This window comes from Asterias rubens, chromosome 4, assembly GCF_902459465.1.
Source record: "Asterias rubens chromosome 4, eAstRub1.3, whole genome shotgun sequence".
Taxonomy (NCBI): Eukaryota; Metazoa; Echinodermata; class Asteroidea; order Forcipulatida; family Asteriidae; genus Asterias; species Asterias rubens.
The window spans coordinates 9,762,890-9,789,740 of NC_047065.1; the positions used below are offsets into that span (position 1 = coordinate 9,762,890).

General features: G+C 40.7%; 1 protein-coding gene across 1 annotated transcript; it reads left to right on the forward strand.

The window, feature by feature from the left end:
- Positions 1–20: 20 nt before the first annotated feature.
- LOC117289399 (prefoldin subunit 4-like) lies at positions 21–26,595 on the forward strand. The gene is made up of 4 exons (XM_033770506.1): positions 21–111; positions 15,039–15,149; positions 17,310–17,377; positions 25,153–26,595. The coding sequence occupies exons 1-4, from the start codon at positions 79–81 to the stop codon at positions 25,352–25,354; spliced, it is 414 nt and encodes a 137-aa protein (XP_033626397.1). The 5' UTR covers positions 21–78; the 3' UTR covers positions 25,355–26,595.
- Positions 26,596–26,851: the final 256 nt, after the last annotated feature.

Genomic DNA, 26,851 nt, shown 5'->3' on the forward strand with positions numbered 1-26,851 from the left:
AGTCTACTTTCCCTAGCTCAGAGCCGTATATTGGTATGCCGCCCTCTATCGACTACTTATTGAAGACTGTAAACCAAGATGGCAGCGCCCGTGGCTCTCTATAACAAAACGGTGAGTTGAATTTAAAGGCTCTGCATGCCGTTTAAAGTTTACATTATTTCATAAGGTTGGGGAGAGGCAAATGATCCATCACAGTCCGTGCGCAACTTCTCAAAAGTGCTTGATAGTTGAGTTTCTTTGCAAATATTCATGGTACGCGCGCATCAAAACGTGTTTTGAATACATGAATGAGCTGTGGGTGTCCTCTTTAAAAATCAAATAATATCAACGCTTCAAGTTTGATAAAATAAATTAGTTAGTTTTGTGAATCATAAAGGTTTACCTTTTCGATCAGGCTAGTTGTTTATTAATTTAAAAAAATATTTCGAGAGGTTTTTTGATAAAAACTTTTACGTTTTTGTACTAAAATTTAAGTCTCAGAAAATGTATATTTTTGTTATGTTTTCGAATCCCACAGTAGATTTGGGAAAAGTTTCCGTATGGCGCCACCAGTTTTTCATTTGAGATGAAATAATATAGTATCTTATTTACCTCAATGAGATATCCCTTTTTGTAAAAATGAGTGAAAAAGTGGTGGCGCCATACGGAAAGTTATCCTAGATTTGAACCAATGTGTGGAAAGGTTGTTTGTTCCTTTTAGTTGCGATAACCTAACCCTCCTCCCGGCGACGGCCGCCAGGCCGGAGGGTTGTGAGATAGGTTCGAGCGAAAACGGTTAATCTGGTCCAACATGTACAATTTCGACAGCTAGTCACCAGATTTGCCCCATTTTTACCACTTTCAAAAATCATGACACAAATTCTGAGGGTACGAACTTAATCCGCAATGTCTAATGCAGCCTGCCATAATACTCAAAACCTCATTTAGGAAATATTTCGAAGAAAAATGGACAAAAACTTACCAGATCCCGGAGCGATTTCCCAGGTTCATATTTTGAACCTGTCGCATAGCTTTGCAAAAGCATTAATTTGTTGTTGGGCTAAACCATTCTGTAAAAGGCGTGTTACAATGTTGCAGTGCGTGTGCGCGCTGTCCGTTTGCAATTCACGCCGTTCACTCATAATGGCGCGCACGCACTGCAGCAGTTATCGCAAGCAGTTACAGCAGTTACTTGCTTATTTTGTATGATGTTACGGGAAACAGTCAGGCAAACGTGCGGCGTGTGCCGTCTCCGTTTTTAAGGAAACTCATTTTTGGGAAGAGGTATGCTGTTTAGTGTAGCCCGTTCGTCGATACGCAAAAGAAACAAAACTAAGCCCCCGCCTAGCGCGTTAGCGCTGCTGGAATAGCAAGCGCATATGTCATGTAACCCTGACAATTTGAAGATTGCCCATCTTCGTGTGCAAAATAATGAATAATGAAAAAATGCCCAGACGCAAATCTAAAACTTTCATTCTCATGGCCTAATGGGAAACAGTCAGGGTCACGGCAAACGTGAAGGGTTTATCAAAAAGGAGTTATATTCATAACACACTTTGCTCAGGTTTTTCTTTAAAAGTTCATACGGTTAAACAAATTTGACAACCCTTCATTTAGAAAAACATCTCAAGATAATCCTCCTACATTTTAAGTGTTGTCGTTTAAATATTTCCCACCAAGCTGAGCGTTTTACTGACGCGCTAATGAACACTCGGATTTTCTCGTGAATTCTCAAAGGGTTCGAGAGCGCCTATTCTGATCACGATTTTGCAAAGAAACTCTGCGCGTCAGCTTTATTATCTCGAAGTTGCGCACTGACTGATCATGATCGGGTCGCACTACTTCTAGAAACTCTAAGGCTCCCCTGTGAGCCTTAAAAGGGGTCTAATTTTTTGGGCCTCCTTAAAGCCATTATACACTTTCAGTACAGACAAAAAATTAAAAGTTCACAGATTTACAAATAATTTACAGGGTTTACAGAAGGTAATGGTGAAAGGCTTATCTTGAAATATTATTCCATGAAATGCTTTACTTTTTGAGAAAACATTAAAACAATATCAATTCTCGATGGCGAGAATTACGGATTTATTTAAAACACATGTCATGACACGGCGAAACGTGGGGAAACAAGAGTGGGTTTTCCCGTTATTTTCTCCCGACTCCGATGACCGATTGAGCCTAAATTTTCACAGGTTTGTTATTTTATATATAAGTTGTGGTACATGAAGTGTGAGCCTTGGACAATACTGTTAACCGAAAGTGTCCAATGGCTTTAACGCTATACGTTTTTCAAATCAGCATTGATAGGTGAAAGTTTTCACTAAAAATAACAATGTTAATGACAATAACGAGTCTGCTTTTTTTCCTGGTTCTTTCATAATGTTTTAATTTTGTCAACGCAATCTCTTTTTTTTTTTTTCTCTCGCCAAAATTAGGCTAATATGTGTCCTTTGAACTCTGATTGGCCCTGGGAGTGATAGAACATCCACTTCGCAATCTCAAATATTGTTAAAAATGATAAATTCTTACCCTAATTTATCCCCCAACTACTCCCTTTACCACTACACTACAAATGCCGATTGTCCCCGACCATGCTCGATTTTTTTTTCCAGGACAAACATGGAGAATTATCTGCACATGTTCGTCCTGGAAAGACACGCGTCTGGGAACACACTCTTCGTGGTTCGCAGACGCGTGTCCATACTTATCAGATATTTTTTCTTTGTTTGGCAAGTCAAACCACATTCACTTTATCTTGGGACTGTTTACATCGCGCACAGAGAGGTAAAAGATTTTCCACGATTTTAGGGACACCTTGAAAATGGGACGTCTTACGATACACGATCTATCACACTTTCTACTGACATGAAATGGAATACACACATCGACAAAATCACATCCAAGGCAAGCTGCATGCTTGGATTTGCCCATCGCAACCTTGGCAGTGTTCCCCATAAAGATTCAGATTAAAGCCTAGAGTCTTGTTTGCCCCACGTTGAATGCTTGCACCACGTTGAATGCTTGCACCAATCCAATAGGAATATCAATAAGATTGAGGACACTCAGAGACGAGCTACACGTTTCATTACCAACAGCTACAGGTAACAGCTATGTTAAATGAAATTGAGCTTCCCTTACTTCAACACAGACGCCTTAACCAAAGACTTTTCACAATGCACAAAATCTTCCAAAATTGATGTGGAACTTGGAAGAACATTTAAACTTCAACTTGAGAGACCCCACAGCTGTCATTACTAGAAATTACAACCCACTCACCCTTAGAATTCAATCCTCTAGAACCAACGCCTTTCATAAATCATACTTTCCCAATACTGCTAAAGACTGGAATTAACTCCCCAATTTAACAACCAGCATCACTGGCCCTACTAAGTTTCGGCATACACTCATAGGTACGCATAAATCGACTAGGAATTCCTCCCTCCTGACCTGGGATTAGTTTGTCTTTAGAAAGATTGGTGCGCATTAGGCGATGTCAATATGGCCGTGCCTGAAATAAAGATGGCGCGCATCTTACGTAGTTTTTTAAACTTCATTTTTGCTGTAATCGTCCTCTTTTTGACATCATTACATCAACTAATTAACTTTGTTATTTCAAATCTGCATTATCATCCACCGAAAATACAGTGTTATTATGTTTGTTACAAAGAAATAATACTGTATGCTTGTTCGTCATTTTAAAAACCACTCGCCAACACCTCAGAAATATAATCGCGTAAAGTTGCCAACATTCGCCAACAGTGGCGGCAAACAACTCCTTCCACTTAAAATTGTTGGCGAATGTGCACAACTGTTGGCAATGTTTGCGCGAGTGGAACGCACCCCAGACCACATTGAGTGTTGTTCCTAGTAAGGAGCTGATCAAGATCAAGATCAAGATCAAGGTGTGTCTAGCCACATCAATCAATCAACAGTGTCAACCAAAAAATACACTTGACTCCCTCCTACATAGTCTAGTCTAGCCCACCTTGTTGACGGTGTTTCATCACTGTTGTCATTACAAACCGATGTTAAAAGAGAGCCATTAACAGCTCAACAAGGTGGGCTAATGAGCGCTGATCTAATTTGCTGAAATAGCCGCATTTCCTGTCAAGTCTTTTTGTGTCAGGCAGTGCGCAGTTTCCTGAGCGCGCAAACTTTTGTAATAATGCAGCTACAGTTTGACTCAGCGCTGCTTGCTGCTGATTCGTGTTCAGCTCAAATCAAATAGTTGCCACTTTGACACTAGTGCTAGTCGCGACTAATGTTTAATTCCCAAGATGCATTGTGGCACAATGTTTTCTGCTGGCGGCTGGCGCAAAAGGTGAAAGTCACGCTGAGAGGATTGAAGGATTGTGACACTGGTATCTGATTGTGTTTCATAAGTAAATTTTGCTGTCATGAGTAGTCGTGAGCGACATAATTGGTTCACCATAGTCGTTGAGGTAGTCGCTACTATTTGTTTATAAGTCAGGGCGACACAATTAACCGAGTAGTTGAATAATGGTCGTCGCGACTCAATTGGGCAATCAATAGTCGCGACTACAAGGGCGCTGTTCAAGCTGCTGCCACATCAGTTTTTATGTCGGCGTCTTTTTATTTGTTTTATCCGCTTTTTATCTTCAGTGGTTTTTACCATCACCTCTCATCTTGACTTGGGATGTGCTCTTTGCACACCTTTATATGCTGTTGTGTGATTTTGTGCTGACTTTTATGTACTTTAAGTGTGTCCTTTTATCATTTTTAAGGTTCAGTTCTTCTGTAACCTGGATTGCTGACTTTGCTGCACTGCTAATACAGTACACGAGGTGTTGGCCTACATGTACGTGTAAAATGTTCATGCACATACCAATGAGGGATATTCTTTAGAATGCAATTTTCAACCTCTCTTTTAAACCGGAAGACAAGGTCAAAATGGGGTCATGTCTGTGAGACGTTTACGGAGTTGTCAATGACAACTCCGATGATGTATTGATTGTAAGACTCCCTTATGTACATCTAAAGTTATGATTTTTTGAAATAACAAACTTTGAATTTTCATAACTCAAGAATTGATGATGTCATCATGACATAACTGAAACGGTTTCCTCTAATAATGAATGTCTAACTATACTATACGATACTATACTACAAAGGCATTTATAAAGCGCTCTTACAAACAAATTATCATCAGTGCTTACACAAAAATAGCAAAAACAAGATAAACATACATCAAGATTAAGAGTCATACAATGTATAACTAGGTTTTGAGAGCTTTACTGAAGGCTGCTAATGAAGATGAATGGCGTATATTGTACGGTAATCGGTTCCACGTACATGTATATAGTAGGCCCTGCAGCAGAGAAACCCCAGTCACCAGATGAAGTGCGAGTATGGGGGATGATCAGAACTCTGTTATCTTGGGCAGATCACAGACCTTCTCTAGTTGGAACATACGGATGAATGAGTTCTTTGAGATAACGGGGAGCATCTGTATAGTTGATACATTTAAAAACAATTGTGAGAGGTTTGAACTTGATGCGTTTTGAAACACAGACGATGAAGTTCACGGATAAGTGGAGTGACGTGGTCATATTTCTTGGCCTGGAAAATGAGCTTTGCAGCCCGGTTTTGTAGACGTTGAAGCCGTTTAGTGTCTTTGGAAGAGAGACCTGCAAGCAGAGAGTTGGCGTAGTCGATCCTTGATGTGACAATTGCTCTTACTGCGTCTTGGCAGGCAGATTGAGTGAGGAAAGATCTTATCTGAGACAAGTTGCGAAGGTGAACATTGACAGCACTGGATATAGAAGAAACCTGGTTTGACATGCGCATTGATTGGTCGAAGACAACACCGAGGTTCTTTGTTGTTGAAGCCAGAAGCATTACTTCAGAGCCAACCTTAAGTGTCGCAGAAGATAGTAATTCCATGAAACAGGGACTCGCAGCAATGTAGAACTCTGTTTTAGTTTCATTTAACTGAAGCATGTTATTTGCCATCCACTTCTTTATGCTCAGAATACAGTTGTAAAGGGAAGACAGGGCATCATTCACTTCACATTGATTACGAGGGTCAAACGAAATGTACAATTGCGTGTCATCTGCATAAAAGTGAAACATAACATTTTTAAGCACTTGATTATATAAATTTGCAAAAGGATGTGTGTACAAAGAAAAGGATTGGAGACCATTAAACCAAAGTTTACAGTATGTGGATCAGACAAAGCACCAGCAATTTTCACTCTATTGGAGCCATTACAAAGGTATGACTCTAACCATTTACATACACTACCACTAATGCCAAAGATATTAGACAGGTCCAGCAACACCAGGAAGACAGCCCGCCGATTGTCAAGAGCAGACATGATATCGCTCCTGACTCCCAGTAGAGCCGTCTCCTTGCTGTGGAGATTATTACTACATGGCTAACACTGCACAGAGCTGCTTTTTCAATGATCTTAGACAAAAACACTGTATTAGAAACAGGTCTGAAGTTGTTACAATCCAAATTGTGTTGCTTCAGAATGGGTGTGACTATGGCTTCTTTCAGGGAAGAAGGAAATGATCTAGCAGACAGGGATGTGTTCACAATTGATAACAGAACAGGCAGCGTAATGTCCAAGTTCTTCTTCAGGAGCCATGTGGGCAATGGGTCGAGACCTCATGATTTACTGAGAGACTTCATGACAAGCTTAGCAACCTCGTCTGGGCTCAGGAGAGAGAAGTCTGTAAAGCTCTGAGGGCTAGACAATAGGGCAACACTGTATAGTCAGGTGTTGTGGTTCGGCCTGTTGGACATTTGGGTCACTTAGAGAAGATTGCCTGATTTTAGTAATCTTCTCCTTGAAGTAGTTGCAAAAACGATTACTAGGTGACTTCATTGAGTCACTCGGAGGTAGGGAGACAACAGAGCGGTTAAACACAGTTTTAGTGTCAGTGGATAAGAGGTGGTTAGGGTTCTCCTGGCGAATAACTTTTGACAGTTGATGAATAGGGTCAAGATATTTTTGACGGTCTTCAGCATGTCCACTTTTGCGCCAGGTTCTTTCACACTTTCGCTGGGTACGTCTAGCCAGGTGAATCTCAGCATTGTACCAAGGTGGATTAGATTTGAGCATGCGAGTACGTGTTGTTACAGGACAATGGAGATCCAGCACTGTTGAAATGGTCTTTTCATAGCATGAAACTTGACTTTCAGTGGAACCATCAAAGGGGAATGACTCAAGGGCATGGATCATAATAATAATAATAATATACAGCACTTATAAAGCGCACAGAATCTGACAAAGAAAATGCCATTCAAGGGCGCCTGTTCCGAAAGTCGAGAGTCGATGATTAAGATAATTGTTTGAAGAGGTGTGTTTTGAGCTGCCGTTTGAAGATTGAGGGATTACTTTGTGTTCTGAGGGCAAGCGGCAGTGAGTTCCAAAGACGAGGTGCAATGCTGGAGAATGCTCTGTCTCCATAGCTAGCGAGGCGGGATATGGGTACGTGGAATGTGAGAGCCGATGACCGTAGACCAGGCCTGACATTACGAAGATGTAGCATGTCCCGGATGTAAATAGGGGCGAGTTGATGAAGAGCCTTAAACGTGAGAAGGATGATTTTGAACCAAATTCTGAAATGTACGGGGAGCCAGTGATGAAGTATTGGTATGATGTGATCATATTTCTTGGTTCCAGTAATCAGGCGAGCAGCAGCATTCTGCACTGATTGTAGCTTGTGTATGGTGTGTTGTGGCAGTCCAGATAACAAACTATTGCAGAAATCCAATCGTGATGAAATGAGGGAATGGACAAGACCATCGGCCGTTCGTTGGGTAAGTGGATCTCTGATTGCTGCAATGTTCCGGATATGGTAGAAAGAGGACTTACACATATTTGAGAAGTGCTTATCCATGGTCAACCTCTCATTGAAAAAGACGCCAAGGTGCCGAGCATCACCAATCTGTAATGATTGTGTGGTGAGTCTGCTTCTAAGACGAGGAGAACAGATAGCGATAAATTCTGTCTTGTTGTCGTTCAGCTTCAGGAAATTTGCTGACATCCAAGACTTGATGTCATTTATGCATGATGTCAGCTTATTTATTGCATCTTCTTCACTGCCGGGGAGGTTTGGATTACATGATGTGTATATCTGTGTATCATCAGCATAGAGGTGAATCTCAAGACCATGATGTTGGGCAATACGACTGATGGAAGTAGTGTAGAGCGTGAAGAGCAGAGGGCCAAGAACTGATCCTTGTGGACTGCCAAAATTGAGATCCATAGTTTCAGATGAGGACCCATTAATGATGACAGCTTGACGTCGATTATGCAGATATGATTGGAACCATCTCAGGGCAACTCCTCTAACACCGAAGTCGTGATGGAGTACGGCAGTAGTGTGGCATGGTCAATCGTATCGAAAGCAGCTGACAGATCTAGAAGAACGAGGAGCACTACTTTCTTGTTGTCAACTGCTTGCAAGATATCATTGTGAACTTTGAGGAGTGCTGTCTCTACACTGTGGTGCTTTCGGTATGCAGATTGCGTGGTTTCAAGTAGATTATGGCTGAGAAGATGTGTGTTAAGCCGGTTTGCAACCACCTTCTCGACGACTTTAGACATGAATGATACATTCGACACAGGCCTGGTAGTTCTTAAAGTCTGTGCAGTCCAGGAAATCCTTCTTGATGAGTGGGGTAACTAAGGCATGTTTAACGGTGTCGGGAAACTCGCCATTTGAAAGTGACGCGATGATGATTTGTGTGATGGGTCCTGCAAGGATCTCAAGATTCTCTTTCACCAGTGAAGTAGGGATGGGGTCGAGGGAGCTTGACTTGGATGCCGATTGTCGTATGAGTGTAGTAACCTCACTGATAGAAACTGGTGACAGGTCTTCTAAGAGGTACTCACAAGAACTCAAACTGCCAGTGTCAGGGGATGAAGAACTGGTAGCAGAGGGTTGCTGGTCATCACTCAGGGACTCGATTCTATCAATGAAGCAGTTAGAGAACTCACATGCAAGGAGTTGGTCAGATGAATGTGGGGGCAAAAGCGGTGAGTTCTTCTTATGCATGAGTTGATTGACAATTGATGACATGGAATAGTGCCTTTTGGTCATCTCTGCAGTTCTGAATGGACTCACATTAGAAGTTAAATTTGGCCCGGCGAAACATGAACAAGCGTTGTGCTTTGAACATCTCTCTGTGTCTGTGGAGACCCAAGCTACGCCACTGGCGCTCAAGTGATCGACGTTTCCGCTTTACTACGGCGATGTCTTCACTGTACCATGGGACAGCTGGTCTGTCGGATATGTGACATGTTCTCCGAGGAGCGTGCTCATCCAGCAATTGTTCCAGAGTGCTGTTGTATTGGTCAACCATTGATGTTGAGGAGCTTGCGGGGCTGGTATTAAGTGGAGAGGCTATAGTATCCAGCCGGAAATCACTAGGATCAATTGTTGTGATCTTACGAAATGAAATTGTGATTCTTTCAAGTGTTGGCTTTTGTAGGATTAGTTTAAAGTGGACTGCACAATGGTCTGACACCCAATCAGACGTTCCAACAGATGTTATTAGAGGATCGGATCTTGGGACGATGACCAAAGCAATGATGTGCCCAGCAGGATGTGTCTCTGATTTTACAAGCTGAGAAAGATTATACCTCGTAAGTAAATCAGCAAACAGGTTCACATCATTTGATTTACTATCATCCCAGTGGATATTGAAGTCACCTACAATAATGAGGTTCCCGGTGAAAATCACTTGCTGGTCAAGCAGTTCTGAAAAATTCCCTGATAAAGTCACTGAAAGGAGCCGTTGTTTCTGGGAAGAGGGAGGACGATACAAAACTATGACACGAACATGGCGTGCACTGTGGGCGAAATCAGCCATGATGTATTCGAAGGAAGATGGTTGCTCATCAGTAAGTTTCAAAACAGACAGCATAAGTCCAGATTTATACAATAATGCAACACGACCCCCTTTGCGGCCTGTACGAGGGGTGTGGACCAGTTTGTAGCCAGACGGGGTAATATCTGAGGTTCTTTGGTCATGTTGAGTTCTGAACCATGTCTCTGTAAATCAATATCGTGATCTATAAGATGGTCTTTGATCACATCGGCTTTATTGCAGGCTGATTGGCAATTGATCAAGGCGAGATTTGTCATCATAGTAGAATTATATGACAGAGTCTGTGTGACTGGACAGTTCTTTTCCTGGTATTTACTCATTTTCTTTCCCTTTTGGCGACCTCTACAACCCCTATGAACTCGATTACCTTTTGAAATCCCAGATTGACGATCTGTTGGTAAACATGACATGGTAACCTCGGTTGCTGTAGTGACATGTCGGGTCTTAGTCTCTTTAATTCAGTGGTGCTGTATTGTAACATATTGTATAGTTCACGCTTGGGTAGCCATGGTGATGTAGCATGCATTGCCAGGGAGACAATCAACAACAATAGCATGCCAATGCACTGTAGATATATCATGGTGGCATACTCGAGTTCAAATCAAGATTGAGAAATTTGTTCTTTGAAACGTAGCAATTACCTGGCAATTTCATGAAGATAGAAGTAGTTCAGTTTGTTCCATGACCCAACCTGAAGCTGTTGATAGACTTTCATATCTTGTTGTGATCCACAGCCAGGCAAAAACTTTGACTTTGTCGGAACCAAAAGACGGGTCTGCCTGCGAAGGCGCACACACTTTCATGTCGCTCCTATAAAAGCATCATCATCAAGATCCCTGTAGTTTCTTGAATTGGTGGTAATCTTTGAGTGATGTGGTTTCGCTTGATTAATCACACATTGATGACATGGTGATCCTAGTACAAAGTGTCAAGAACAGTGCAAGCAATCACAAGGGGGTCATTAGGCCGAGAAAATATCAGGTCCACTATGATCGAAGTTGTGAGTAGGTTATGTGTTGTGATAGACCAGCATCAACAATTGATGTGAGGAAGTGTGCTACCTCTGGCTTGAATGGGTTATCAAGATTTAAGTTGAAATCCCCCAAGATCAAGAGCTTACCAGAGAAAAGTGTAACTTCATCTAGAAAGTTATCAATTTGTGATAGGTTATCAGAAGTCTTTAATCCATTCCTTGGTGATGGGGGGGGGGGGGTCGGTACACCATATTTAAGTGAGATCAACTTTTGCAGTGACAAGTTAAGAGAGCTCTTAAAATCAACAGCAATCCCTCCGCCGTAAGACTCACTTTCACGTGGAACATTTGAGCAGGCATATCCTGGGGGCGTGCATTCACTGATGACAACAGAATCGTTGCACCGCAACCAAGATTCGGTGATGCACATTTGTCCACATCATGTTCTAAGATGTAATCAAATAGAATGTTGGTCTTATTTCTCACACTGTTGGCATTCCATAATATACATTCAGCTTACTGTATGTTTCTCTGGGGATAGGTCTCAGGTTAATCAAGTTGACACCAGTTTGATGGTTACACATGTTTTTCTGTCCATTCTTGATTTAATATGGACTGGCAGTGGTCCATGAGAGTTACCTGGTGAGGGCTCAATAGTAGTGCCATGGTTCCATAGTTTGGAAGGTTTGCGTCGAATATGGGATCCAGCACGTCTGCTTCCATATCGGAAGATACCGAAGTCTTTAAGGGTGGTGTAAGTTTCACTCATTATATTTATTGCCTAGGCATGTTGTGGCTTAGGGCTAGTACATGTAACTCAGTTCTACCATGGAGGAAGGAAGAGAAGGAGCTCGAACGACCCGCAAAACCGCAGAGTAACAATAGAATACTCTGACAATGCCCCTGTCTGGCCAGGGGAAAAAGATGGGGGACCTCCAGCTGGATGGCCGATTAACGAGCGGGATTAAATCTCGTTGTGCAGTGGTACCGCCATTCTGCGCTCTTGCCTGCTTGTAAAGTTGAATCATTGGAGACAAGAATTGTGAATATACACGTTTTCATTTACCATTTGTGGTGTTTCACGGAAACATCATGACATATTTTTACATTTTTTGTGACTTTCCGGTCACTAGTGGTGGTTTAAAATTTGGGTATTAGCAGCTGTTGTTTTTTCTGTATTATATCCATACGACATACGACACCATAGTTGAGTGAAGAACCAAGTGCGCATGCGCAAACTCACATACGTCAGGTCGCCCATTGTCTGTATAAGGTATGTGGGTGATTACGAGGTGTCGTTAAACGACCGCGGTACAACGGGTTCGACTTTTGAAGTCCCTTCGTTCGAGCTCCTTCTCTTCCTTCCTCCGTGGTTCTACTGTATGATATACTTGGCAGTAGGAGGTGGTTGCATTGTAGTTGACCAGTGGTGCTGAACAGCCCCATTCATCATCAGATCAAGTGTGGTTTGAGTCATTGATTCTGTCATTAGCATGTGAATAGGTACTGATATACAGAATCAGTCAAGTACAGATCCACGGTAGAAAAATCATCATTCAAAATTGATTTTTGTGAGAAGCCCAAATCCGAAGAAAACAAGATCAGTGATGTCAGTACAGATAATGATGATGTTGAATAAAGTATGAGGAATATGTAAGCTCAAAAAACATATATAAAAAGCTCAAAAATCTGGAGAGCTCAGAAAAAGGGTGGCAGCAGCCCAATCAGCGCCGGAAACGATCATGTTATTTATATTATTATTATTGGTTTATTAAAACACATTCAAACATCGCAGATACAAGCTGAATTGAGTTTAAACTACAGAGATATATAACAAATAGAAATGTTAAAAATTACAAAAAAATCCCTTAGAAATCAATGTACATGAATGTGCGAAGTTTCAAGTTCATACGAGTTTGGGAAAGGTGCTTTTGTTAGCGGACGAGGGGCGCTGAGAAGAAGAAGAAGAAGTCTGAAGAAAAAGAAGAAAAAAAAAACGCACAAAAATAAGAGGTGTTCCAGGCTGTTGGCCCGAACACCTAAATATCTGCCGTTCAGCTTCTAGGTGCATATACATGTATGTAAAATCAGGAAGATTAGAAAGTATCTTGGTAAGATATCCACCGAGTGCATGCTTTTGTTCCTTCCAATCCAGGACTACTGCAATGGGTTACTGGCGGGTCTTCTAAACACTCATCACGCTCCTCTACAAAGAATACAAAATTCCCCTGCCAGATTAGTTACCCGTACGAAAAAATCAGAACCCATACATTGTAACACCCATCATTCGCTCCCTCCATTGGCCTAATCGTCTCTGATCTTCTTATTGTGTATAAAGTTGTTCATAATTTGGCCCCTGTATATCTCAAGACCTCATAGCCCTTCTTTCTTTTTCACTTTCATCAGCTAACCGACGCCTTCTGACGTGGCAATTAAGATGCACTTTTTGAACTTCCAATAATGTTGGGATCATGTTGAAACTTAGTAGGTTGTTAGATATTGTCAAGTTCTTGTCATTTCCAGCTTTCCCTGGAACCCCACACCATTAAACGCTATAGCAATCGGGCCTTTTCAGTCATAGCTCCAACACTTTAAAACAAGCTACCCACCCACATTCAAGCTCCTTCATTGGACACTTTTAAATCTCAACTTAAAACCCATGTGTTTTGTCAATTTGGTTATAGCGCTTAGAAACTTCCGTATTTAGCGCTCTATAAACATTGTAACTATTATTGTTATTATTATCAAGTAAATGTGTAGTGGCAAAATATTTCAGAAGCATAATTTGTTTATTAAGTCCATCTTACTTGTTAATATTAGATGTTTAATGAGAAATATTTAGTATCTCGATCTGTGAAGTTACTTGGTCGATTTTAGTTGTGATAGTCATAACACTCCATAACTTTCGCAATTACATCTTGCTCTATAAGCCTTTTTGAGGTATGGCGGACAGAATGCTACAACACTGTAAAGTTGTGGTAAATTTGTGCGTATGGACCATAGAAATAGAACGTACGTTATTCAGTGAAGTGCGCATTTTAGGCTACGCGACGTTTACACTTAAACCTAATGACCACCAACATGGTGAGCGTGGCATCAGTCGCTGCGTGCGATGCGCGCGTATCACGTCCGCCGTACCTCAAAAAGGCTTATGGCCACAGTGACAGACAGTTTACAAAAAAGGAATAATTGTTTGTACTCTACTGCTGATCTATGCCACGTGTTTCATTGTCAAAAACCCTTGCTCTATGATTAGACCCAGCAGTTTCTCCTGTACTCCTTTTTCAAAATTCCTTACTGTTAGCGCCCCAGAATGGTATCCATTGTATGTAGATTCAAATGGATACCCGGTACCTCAATTGGTTACCCCCTCAATTTGATATGATTTTCACGACACCAAGCCACAAAAAAATGCTCTAAAATGAAGAAGAAGAAAAAAGAAAAAAAAAGAAACTTGAAAAGGCCCTGGAGGCTTTTCGATATTAAAGGAACACGTTGCCGTGGATCGGTCTAGGTGTGTCTTTGAAAAGCGTTTGAAACTGTCTGTTATGAAATACATATGGTTAGAAAGATATTTAAAAAGTAGAATATAATAATCCACACAAGTATCACTTGAAATTACACTGTGTTCCTTTTATTACGTCGCAAACTAACACAGTCGGCCATTTTATGTGTTCAAAATTTAGACTCCACAAAATGGCCGGCGGAGTTTCTTCGTGACCTGAAAAGAAAACCGTGCAATTTCGAGGCATGTTGGTGTGAATAATTAACCATCTAACCATTTGCATTTCATAACAAAAGGCTTCAAACGCTTCAACACGCCCGATCCAAGGCAATGTGTTTCTTTAAGATGCAACATCAGGTTGAAATTGTACTCAAGATAGTTTTGGTGTGTTCCAAATTGATGCACTGGTTGGTAAGTTCACAGAAATCCCTTGAATTATATGGGTGCCTTGACTACATGTATGTGTCCTATATTGCATGGTAACGTACCAGGTTTGACTTTAAAAGAGAGAATGCATCAAAAGGATATCATCACTAGCTCTAATTATGTCACACTTACAAATATAAAATGGGTAAAATGGTCATGCTGTTTGGTCAACAGTTGACTATTTACTCATTTGAAGAAAGTGATGGAAACTTGTAATACAATATAATAGGTTAGACAGAGTTACCCAATTTTAGAAATTCAAATCTCATTGTTCCTTTTTATTTCAGTCAGCTGATGATTCTGTTCAAGTCACATTAGAGGACCAACAGAAGATAAACATATTTGCAAGAAAAACAAACAAGTTAGGTGAACTGCAAGTGGAGATCCAGAGCAAACAGGTGCGCTTTATTTAACCGGGTTCCAAAATGGACCCTTATTATGAAATATGCTTTCTCGCATGGGTACAGACCCTGTTGGTCGGCAACCACTGTAGAGTTGTGCACTAAACAGATGCACAAATGCCTCTGCGTCACGCACCCATTAGCCATGTACAAAACAACGCGATGTTTCCTCATTATTGCCCACCAAAATGTAGTGCGCACGCATTTTGTGCAATTTACATATTTCATGAAAAGGGTCCATTAGTGTATTAAGTTGTAAGGCATGATTAAACTTACAACACATAACATAATATGCTCATCAGGGTATTGGTGTTATAACCTAAGGCCCCCCCCCCCCAAAAAAAAACAAAAACCAGTTGATCGTTTTGCCCGCATCCTTTTTTGGGGCCGCATCCTTTTTGGGGGGCCGCATCCTTTTTTTACTATTTACTATTTTTCGATTATTGTAAAGAATAAAAAAAATAAAAAAATTGTAACTTGATGCTCTCAAACACTTGTAACCGTCTGTTTCATTAAACAATATTAGTGAATGCCTACCAGCAAATCTGTTTAAGTGTTATCCGACCCTGTTAGTGTTAGTGTTAACACAGGTCCTCATGCAACTACTAATAGGTATAAATAAGTTACTTGGTACTTGGTAGACTTTCCTCCTGAAGCTTCCGCTGGGGCACTTAACAAGGAGGTCAGGAGAGCGTCGACTCAAACTGATGAATTGGTTTGGTGGGCCTGTTTGATTTGAAATACCTAGCGGCCATCTTGAAAAAAAATGGTAGATAGTAAATAGAAAGGACCTCATCCTACTCTTTTTTGAAATATCCGGACGATCAACTGGTATTTTTTGGTTATTTGGCTGAAGTTCATTGAACATTCATGTACATTAGGCCTATAAAAGAGAAGAGAGAATTGTGAATTCATGTTAGACCATGTAAAGATAACTGTGAACTGGTGGGATGCTTTGCAAGAGACAATTATTGGAACCTCTACAGTATAATTGGGAGAACCTTTTGTCTGAAGCAAACAGGCGTCTTATTTGACAGTGAAGGAAATTGTATACTGCACACAAGTTGTAGCAACAATAAGGATTTGGGTACTTTTTGTAGGACACAAAACACAATGTCCACAGATTGACATTAAACTCACACAGTTTGAAGATAATGATGGTGTAAGCTTCCCTACAAATATTACTTGCTGAGGTGCTGTAGTTTGCAAGAGATAAGCAAGTGTTGTGGCTGAGTGGTTAAGAGCATTGAATTCAAACTCTGGTGTTTCTGATCAGCAGAATGTGGGTTTGAATCCCCAACCGTGACTCTTGTTTCCATAATCATTAAGCAAGACATTTAACCATTGCTTCGTCTTTTGGATGGGACGTAAAGCCGTTGGTCCCATGTGTTGTGGAATTCATGTAAAAGAACTTAGTGAATTATCAAAAAAAGAAGAGGTGCGCCGAAGCACCTTGATAACCCTTATAAGGTGCTACATTGGGTTTCTAAATTCATCACTGCAATAACCTGTCTTTCTGAAAGTTTGGATATGCTACATTACACTCAGTGCCTTGAGTACTTGGTTTTGACGTGTGCTGCATAAGCCTTTGATATTATTATAATACAAGTTGCAAAACAATTTTTGTCTCATGAGACGAAAATTATTTCAGCATGTAAAACATATTTGTGTAACATTGTTTTACTCATTTCTCACAAACTATAACACCTCAGCAACTAATATTTGAAGGTACATTAAGCTTTCTACTATCATTATCTTCAAACGGTGTAAGTTTAATGTAGCCTGCAGACATTATGTTTGGTGTCCGACAAAAAATATCCAGACCCTTTAGAAACAAAAATATTCATTGCATTTAAATGTAAATTTTGTTTTCAAGTAGAACAGAGCCCAGTTAATGGATCTAGTATCCAAATCCTTTAATCTAGGTTCAAACAATTCAAATGCTTCATTTTGGATTAATTAAACCAACTCAGTACTAAAAAAACTCTTTCTCAATCAATTAATTACTATCTTTGTCCTTTAAATTTTACAGTAAACTCCTTTATCTAATTGAGAGTGCCTCTTTCCAAGCAGTTTTTAACAGTTTACACAATATATAGTCGGACTGTAAAACTTTTGTAAGTCTAAATACTTGACTTGTTTATATTTTGCCAACAGAAAGATGTTCAGAATATGCAAGATGCACTTGATGAGCTTGAGCTTGGAGATGACGATGCTTCGATACCATATCCTTACAGTCTTTGTTCTAGCCTTGCTCAAGGTAGTCGAATTATTCACTCCAAAAACAAGACCGCCGCAGTATAAAAACCCACCCGTGTTCACTGCGTTCAATGTGTGATGTGTGTAAGCACATCGCACGACACGATGCCCCTGTACACTATCTGCATGCGTCGGCCATCAGGCCGACAGCCTTGTAGGGTCTGTGTTGAAGCTACTGACCTCATTACTATAAAGTGAAGAGTTCCCACGGTCAACTCATTACCATAATGCCCGCGAAAGACGAGACATGTTTACATCACACAGTACCATCACGGACGCTCAGCGAGCATGATAGGGTCCAAAGGTCGTGATAAGGGAAGTGCGTGATTGGACGTCAAAATGAATAATTCATTTGCTTCACATCCTGTGTTGTCTGATAGGTCTGACGAAAGATATACATGTTCATGAGCTGCATGCATACCAGCAAATCCGAGAGCCCCCCATTTTTTTCCAAAGTGGAATTTTTTTCATGAAACACATTAAACCCAAAATTTACAGACCCGACAAGGCTGTCGTCCTGACGGCCTCCGCATGCGGTTAGTGGTACGAGTGCGGATGACTTGTGTGCACAGTAGTCGTACGATGTGACAGTGTGTATATGCGTTGGTCGTGCGGTGTGATTACACGCACCACGCACAGTGTATACGGCTGGTTTAACAGCGGCCGTCTTTTCGGAGCGAATAATGCGACTGCCTTGAGCAAGGCTATCTTTGTTCCTATGTGAGGGGGGGGGGGGGCCTATTGGTATCATGTACACATTTCCATATCATTGATTAGAATTCTAATGTTGAACTTGTTGATGTGCTCTTACACGTATATTCGGTACCTTCTGGAGACCAAGGACAAAACTAAAAAAGGGAAATTGAAATGACTCCACATGGAAATTCAAGACAGGGGTCCCTCTACAATGTTTTTAATTTGGGAAAAACAGGGTACAGGGACAATGGGGAAATCAAAAGATATTTCCACAGGGATGCATCCACAGGGATGCATATTTGAGAATGTGTGCGTGTGTGTGTGTGGGTGTGTGTGTTTCCTTTCCAATCTATTTGGGTTTGGAATTGGTCGGGTTGTGGGGGAGGGGTCCAGAAGAGTAAACATCATCGGCCATGTAAATGTTGATGGAAGGATCAACAAATAGTGACAGGATTTATCATTTCTGTTTGTATTCAAATCAATTATGACCAATCCAGCCCATTAACAAAAATTATTTAGATTATACATTGTTCAGATATCAATCTATGACTTAAAGGCGCAAAAATGAAAAAATCATACACAATTTCACAATTCACAAGAACTTGACAATATCTAACAACCTACTAAGTTTCAACACGATCGCAACATTACTGGGAGTTATACGAGTTCAAAAAGTGCATCTTTAATGCCACGTCAGGTGACACCCCCATGACGTCATTGATCTGAAAATTCCCACATATGATAACTGCCTGACAATCAACATTTGCATAAATTTTGAAGTGATTACTTAAAACTTCACCACACACATCTTCAAAAAGTAAATTTTTAAAGGCAGTGGACACTATTGGTAAATGTCAAAGACTAACCTTCACTGTTGGTGTATCATAACATATGCATAAATTAACAAACTTGTGAAAATTTGAGCTCAATCGGTCATCAAAAATGCGAGATAATAATGAAAGAAAAATAACCCTTGTCACACGAAGTGTGTGCATTAAGATGGTTGATTTCGAGACCTGAAGTTCTAAATCTGAGGTCTCGAAATCAAATTCGTGGAAAATTACTTCTTTCTCGAAAACTATGGCACTTCAGAGGGAGCCGTTTCTCACAATGTTTTATACCATCAACCTCTCCCCATAACTTGTCACCAAGAAAGGTTTTATGCCAATAATTATTTTGAGTAATTACCAATAGTGTCCACTGCCTTTAAGGGTTTTCAACCTGTCGCTAAAAGGCGCTGTTGCGTTTTGTGACATCATTTTTTTTTTTTTTTAACTTCCCACCCTTGGCCAGACACTAACATCGTTGAAAGCAACTTCATAGCATTTTCCACTTTGGGATTAGAGGGCACTTCCGGTTTCGACAAGAAGTAGAGGTCATGTGAGGTCACGCACACAAAATTAAAATGAAGACCTCATTGGGGCTGATTTGATACAAATTTTCAAACATTTCGAATAGAAAACTTTAAGATGCGTCACGTGACAGCTTTAAGATGACGTCACGTTTCAACTACCAAGATGCTTGCTTTTAAATCCGTTTTTATCACATTTTCTGTGCGACATCCATCATCATCTCAACTGGTGTTTTGATAGTCATACGTTGGTGTGTTGTATTTTGTCGTTAGTCTGCAAACACTAACTCATGATGATTTTGTGATATTTGTTCTACACACTGAGGGCATTAGATGTTACATGTATGACTTCACTTGACCAACCCGGAAACAACTTTCATGCTGAACTTCAAGTCAGTTCAACAACGGTATGCGTCCTTATACTCCTGTCGTGATTGGGAACCGGCCATCCTGTAACAACTTCGTCTTGTGGAAGGTAATCATGATAATTTGATTAAAATACACTCAGAAGAACATGTGCAAATGACCACGTTCGGCATGCTTAATGCTCGATCCATTAAAAACAAGACTGTTGCTTTTGAAGAGTTCGTCATTGAGAATAGCTGGGATGTGATTGGACTTTCTGAGACATGGCTTACTCAAAATGATCCTGCTGTGATTGCTGATCTTACTCCCGAATGGTTACTCATTTAATTATGTACTAAGAATCAATAAGCGTGGGGGAGGAGTTGGCATATTGTTCCGAAGCACCATCAGTGTTAAAATTGGCAACAGAAATAGGACGTTCAGCTCCTTTGAGGCTCTTCAGGTAGAGTTGGTGATCAACAAGACCATGATTCATCTAGTCATAATCTATAGACCACCCGGGTGATCAACAAGACCATGATTCATCTAGTCATAATCTATAGACCACCCGGGTCTACAGCTTCTTTCTGTACTTTCCTAGATGAGTTTGCATCTTTTGTAGACAGCTACCTGTTTGACCATTCATCTCTAATCATAACGGGTGACTTTAACATTCATATGGATAACCCATCAGCTGTAAAACCATCACAGTTTACTAATTTGTTATCTGCACATGGACTGCAATCATGTTCATGTTGCTACCCATCAGGGAGGCCACACCTTAGACCTCATCATTACACGCTCCAGTGATCACAGACTCTGGGACATCCGTGTCGATGGAGGAATATCTGACCACTCTGCAGTCTTTAATCTACGTATGCAGAAACCAGCTGTACCTACTAAAACTTACACCTCAGGAAATCTCTGTTCACTCGATCTCAATGCCTTCTATAATATTAGAGACTGTCAGCTCACTAAGACCTGTTCTGAGTCACCTACATCCGGAACTGATATATACAATGCTACTTTGCTTGACATCTTAGACAAGCATGCACCATCTAAAACACGTACTTTCAAGATTCGTCCTTACACCAGCTGGTACAATGCTGAGATTTCGGAGGCCATACGCAAGCGTGGACAATGTGAACGCAAATGGAGGTCTTCGAGACTTGAAATACATCGTCAAATCTACTGTACCCAGCGTCAGCATACTTCAGCCTTGATACAGAAAGCCAAGCGTCATTATTATTCCAGTGTGGTCCGCGAGTGCTCTGGTGACCAGAAACTTCTCTTCAGATTTGTTGACAAACTGCTCCTCAGGAATACATCTTCACCTTTGCCACCTCATGTCTGCCCAGAAAATCTTCCCAACCAATTCCGCCACTTTTACATGTAAGCTGTCCACAATCCGTGCCAGCCTACCTCCAGCTTCCACTGATACACCACTGCAGGCCTCAAATTTCCCGATTTTTAGGGCAAGGCCACTTTGGCCTTGAATTTGTCAAATTTTGAAAGGGCACCAAGGCCATGGGGTAGGGCACCAAGGCCAACTTAAAATTTCAAAAAGGGCATCAAGGCCATAACAAATAAAGATCATGAAACAATTTCTGTTCAGGTCCATGAAGGCTATTTTAATGAACCATTTCATTACTTTTGCTTTCCTTTAACAAAAAAACATCAAGTATTTTTAAATGTATTTAATTTTATTGATTAATGGGAAGTAAAAGTATGCATCCATTTTTTGTTGCGATGGCCAGACGTAAACAATGAACTGTCACTTAACTGTGTGCAGCGGAGATTTTGTTGCGACGGCCGGACGTAAACAATGAGCTGTCACTTGACTGTGTGCAGAGCGGAGATTTATTCAACGGACATACATGTACATGTACCATACATGTACATGTACCTTCATGTACATGTACATGATGCGTGATTTACGTAACATGGCCCACGTGCACAAACATGTACGAGTACCAGTGAACAAGCACAATACCAGTGGAATAGGCGGACGCCCAACCTCGAATGGAACCGAAATTGTGATTAGCTGGTACCCATCATGGACAACCTTGCGTGGGTACGCGTGTTGCAAGATGAGTACCAGTGCGATTGTTCTCAAATGGTCGTTGCAAGTACATCCGGCTCGTGTATAAACTTCGAGTACACAATGTCTATGGATGCACGTCTGTCGTTCGTTCTGCATCGTGCACACACATGCACTGCATGGATATATGCTGCCGTCCGTTTAAATTCCGTGTGATGAGCATTCAACCGACCGCGCTCTGTGTGCGTGTATTAATATAGAATGTACATGTAAGTGTTTGATTTTATGTGCACACAGACGGATGGTGGTGTATCAAAACATAAATTTTGATCTCAAAAAGGGCACGGCGGCCATCGGAGAAAAAGGGCACGGCCTTTTTGGCCGCGAAAATGTCCGATTTTCTCGGGGCACCACGGCCAGTAAGCAGGGCACCGGCGGCCATGGCCGTCGTGGCCGCCGGGAAATTTGAGGCCTGCCACTGACATTTCCAGAAGCTTCATCAGAGGTGTCATCTTTTAGATCTGCCTCCATTGAGGAAGTAAAGCAACTCATCTTAAAGACACCCTCTAAATCATGTGAACTTGATCCAATCCCAACGACAATACTCAAGCAGTGTGTCGATGAGATTGCTCCTGCCATTACCAGCATCGTCAATCACAGCATGGCCTCTGGGGTCGTGTCGTCCACCCTTAAGATGGCGCTAGTTCGACCATTGTTGAAGAAGCCCAACTTGGACCCTGGTATCATGCATAATTACCGTCCTATTTCCAACCTCGCGTACCTCTCCAAAATACTTGAACATTTGGTTTTCAACAGACTTGCATCATATCTTCAAACAAACAACCTTCTTAGTGAACGACAGTCTGCCTACCGCCCACACCACAGTGTTGAAACTCTTCTTGCTCGCCTGTCAGGCCATATTCTTCAACAAATGGACACTGGCAGAGTCACAGCAGCTGTATTTTTGGACCTGTCGTCAGCCTTTGGTACGATTAATCACACTGTTGTTATCAGCCGATTATCTTCACTTGGGGTTAGTGGCACAGCTCTGCAGTGGTTCAAGTCCTACCTCACTAACCGCCATCAGTCAATTTGCATCAAGGGCTCAAAATCTACATCAGTTCCTCTTGCCTGTGGTGTTCCTCAGGGATCAGTTGGTGGACCTCTCCTTTTCTCCATATATACCAGCCCTCTCGGTCAGATAATCCAGAAGTATGGCATTCAATACCATTGCTATGCAGATGATTTTCAACTATTTACATCTTTTAGTCCACTGCAATCCAGTGCATCAGCAGCCATGGCAAAGCTTGAGGCATGCATTGATCACATAAGAACATGGATGAGCTCTAACTACCTAAAGCTGAATGAGTCTAAATCAACCTTCATGTTATTCGGCACCAAGAACAATCTCAACAAGTTAAACATATCTTTTGTGCGCATTGGTGCTAGCTACATTAGTCCCTCCCCATCATGTCACAATCTGGGGGTCATCTTTGACAGTCAAATGAACTTTAATGATCATAATATCCAGTTTGTGTAAGTCGGTTAGATTCCATTTACGCAATATTGGATTTATCCGTGGATACCTCACATGTACAGCTACTGAACAGATTGTACATGCCTTAATATCCTCTAGGCTTGATTTCTGCAACTCACTTATGTATAACTCAACTCAGCTCAATCGGCTTCAGCGAATTCACAACTCTGCTGCCCGACTTGTTTCACTGACAAAGCACTCGGATCATATCACCCCATTGTTGAGATCACCCAATGGCTACCTGTTCGAAATCGTATCGTCTATAAGATTCTCCTGCTTGCATTTCACACAATCAACGGATCAGCACCTGCATATCTACAAGAAGCCTTACCCAGATTTGTACCATCAGGTAATCTCAGATCATCTCAATTTGTTTCGCTCGTTGTTCCACGTGTCCATCGTTCATGGGGAGGCCGTTCAATACACCATTCTGCCACTTCACTTTGGAACTGCCTGCCGACTGAATTTACCTTGTCCACATCCATTGCTTCCTTCAAAACCCGTTTGAAGACCCACTTGTTTCTTAAATGATTGTACTGCCTTCCAGGTTTTGATTACTGGTTAGTTTAAGTTTTAATTTACTCATTATTGTAATGTGTTTGCTTAGAACTGCTACTGGCTTCCTTCAAATCCCTTAGACCCACTTGTTTCTTAAATGTTTGTACTGCCTTCCAGGTTTTAGTTACTGTTCGGTTTAAGTTTACTCAATATTGTAATTTGTTTGCTTCGATCTGCTTCAGGCTGGTCCAGGTTTTAGGGATGTTCATTTCCAGACTTTTTAGTGTGTTTTTATAATTGTATTGCTGTTTTTTAATTTCTTAGGTTTGTTAATGACTAATTACTTAGTTTAGTTATTTTTAGCCTTTTTTTTCTTTTCTTAAATTGTATCTATGTGAAGCGCCTTGAGCGTCTTTTAGGCGGACTTTGGCGCTATATAAGTTTTTGTTATTATTATTTTTTATTATTATTATGACGTCATCATGACGTCATTACATATGCTGACTATTGCATAAATATCTTTCATCTCTGAAAATTTCATTGCAATCGCTCAATGGGAACATTCCAAAATAGTGCTTAGAAAATGTTGTCTGAAAAATACAATTAAAAGGAATACAAACAAAAACTTTAACGAAAACAAGAGCTGTTTTGCTGTGCTGAGCGACGTAACAGCTAAAAAAACTTTAACGAAAACAAGAGTTGTTTCGCTGCGCTGCACTATGAAACAGCTAATAATCGCTTTTTATGTAGCGCTTTATATGCCATGTCTCAAAGCACTTCCAACATTGTTACCCCTGATCACTGGGCCTTTTCATTCCTTAAACCATCTCAGCTCCCTGGGGAATATACAGCCTGTGTTGCCAAATATGTAGCACACTAAGCTAAGTCAATCACCCATTTACCCCTGGGTGGACATGAGCAATTAATGTCAAGTGTCTTGCTCAGGGACACAAGTGTCACGCCAGGGATTTGAACCCACACTCTGCTGAACAGAAGCATCAGAGCTTGAGTTTGATGCTCTTATCCACTCAGCCACTACACCCCACATTTAAGTGATTGAATGATTTTTCAAAACACATATGTAATACAAGTATCGCTTACAAAAGGTAACCCAAGAGCTCATTTTAACTTAGTTTCACCAGCTTTACTGTAGTGATCATGAGTCTACCTGAAGTTGTAAAGTACTGTAATCAGTCTCTGTTAACGCTTATTGTTTAGCTTTAAATATTAATACTAAATTATAAAGAATTGTTTTTCCTTGACTGCCTTGTACGTATATGATAGGTGAAGTATTCGTCAGTAAAAGTGTGATTGATGCGACGGCCCTATTGGAACAAGCCAAAGTAGAGAAAGAAGATGAGATTTCATCATTAGAGAGACAGTGTGAATCCATCAAAGGAACATTGTCTGATCTTAAAGCTCAGCTTTATGCTAAATTTGGCAACAATATTAATCTAGAAATGGATGAAGCTTAGCAACTTGAATCCACTTTTGAAATGTGTGGCTGTTCTTTTAACATTTACTGCGTGTTTACTGTAGTTATTTGAGATTTGTTTGTGCTGTACTGGAAGTACCACAAGAAGGCATAGAAGCAGTGTTTTACATTCACTCTGAGTACATGAGGATGGTATTGTGATTGACTTCAATCCTTTGGGCTAGAGTTGGTAACTGTCCAAAGATGACTTCAAAATTTGATTTTGTGACATTGCATCTTGTTATACCTACACATAGGTAACAAAAAGTTTTATTGGTCGAGAACAAATCACATGATGTGATTCAAAAAGGCATGATGTGATTCAAAATTCATGTTACGCTTTGCGCTGTGCAGCAGCACAGCGCAAAGGGTAACATGAATTTTGTTTACCTGTGTACATCACCTTGATCATTCCCATTGTTGGTGCATTTCCAGCGCTTTGTATAAAAAATTGTTGCACACTGTGATGGGGGTCCATGGGTTTTGTACTTCCTCGGGGGCAAATGCTCGGGTGCCATTTTCCCACTCGGGTGCCATTTTTCCCCTCGCGTGTACAAACAAGCATCCTGTCACAAAGTGCAACAATTGTATAATGTAAAAGGATGTCGTTTACATAATGGCTGTTCATACCATATTTACTAATACTTTCAATTAGTATTGAAATGGACTTTATTTTTCACTTTGACACTATCTTTGAATGTATTTTTTTTAACTTTAACAAGTGTAATGTACATCAAGGCAAAATGGCTGCTTTATAGAATTGCAATGAAGGCCTAATTTGGTGTAGGTCCTGCCCCTTTAATGGGCACAGTGATACTTATGCATGCTCAAGTCTGATCTACACTGGGCTGATCCAGTTAAATTTTAGTCATTGTTCTGTAGTGATGTTGTTTTCAGTTTTATAACATGTTTACAGTCATTGTTTTGACCCACGCCGGCAGAAAACAGATTTGAACACTGAATATAATTATTCCAGTTTGTCATTGTTTGATGCTTTTACAGCAGGTCTGATTTGAATCCTTGGTGCAAACTCAGACAGGTCAGTTATGAATCTTAACAGGGTTTCCACTGTGTATTTGTATTTGCTTACAGACGATACAAACTGTTTACATAAAGTGATTTTCGTTGAGAGGATTTGATGCATCAAAGAACCGTTCATTAATAATATTGACTGTAATTATGGCTGTCTGTGTTATTATAGATGCAGGTTGTTTTCCTTTGAAGAATAAACAAGCCATAACCTTGCATATAACCATTGTCTGCACGAACTTATCTTTACTGTCTCTTTTGTCTTAATAATTACATTATCAAGTAATAAACAACAAGGTTAACTGAGGAGTGGGTAATTTGGGGTTGATCAAAGACAAATTAGGGAGGTTAAGCTGCACTTTACACGAGCAAATGCGCAAACGTGAATGTCAAACGAAGATATTTACCAAATAGGGAGAATGTACATTGTAACTAGCGCAGTTGTTAGAGAGCTGGTGGCTAGTTAATC

What these genes read in the sequence shown, in the direction of transcription:
- LOC117289399 (XM_033770506.1), top strand. Translation starts at nt 79, where the DNA reads ATGGCAGCGCCCGTGGCTCTCTATAACAAAACG. An exon ending in TGGCTCTCTATAACAAAACG is followed by an intron (nt 112 to 15,038) that starts GTGAGTTGAATT and finishes TTTTTATTTCAG; the next exon opens with TCAGCTGATGATTCTGTTCA. An exon ending in GATGACGATGCTTCGATACC is followed by an intron (nt 17,378 to 25,152) that starts ATATCCTTACAG and finishes ACTGCCTTGTAC; the next exon opens with GTATATGATAGGTGAAGTAT.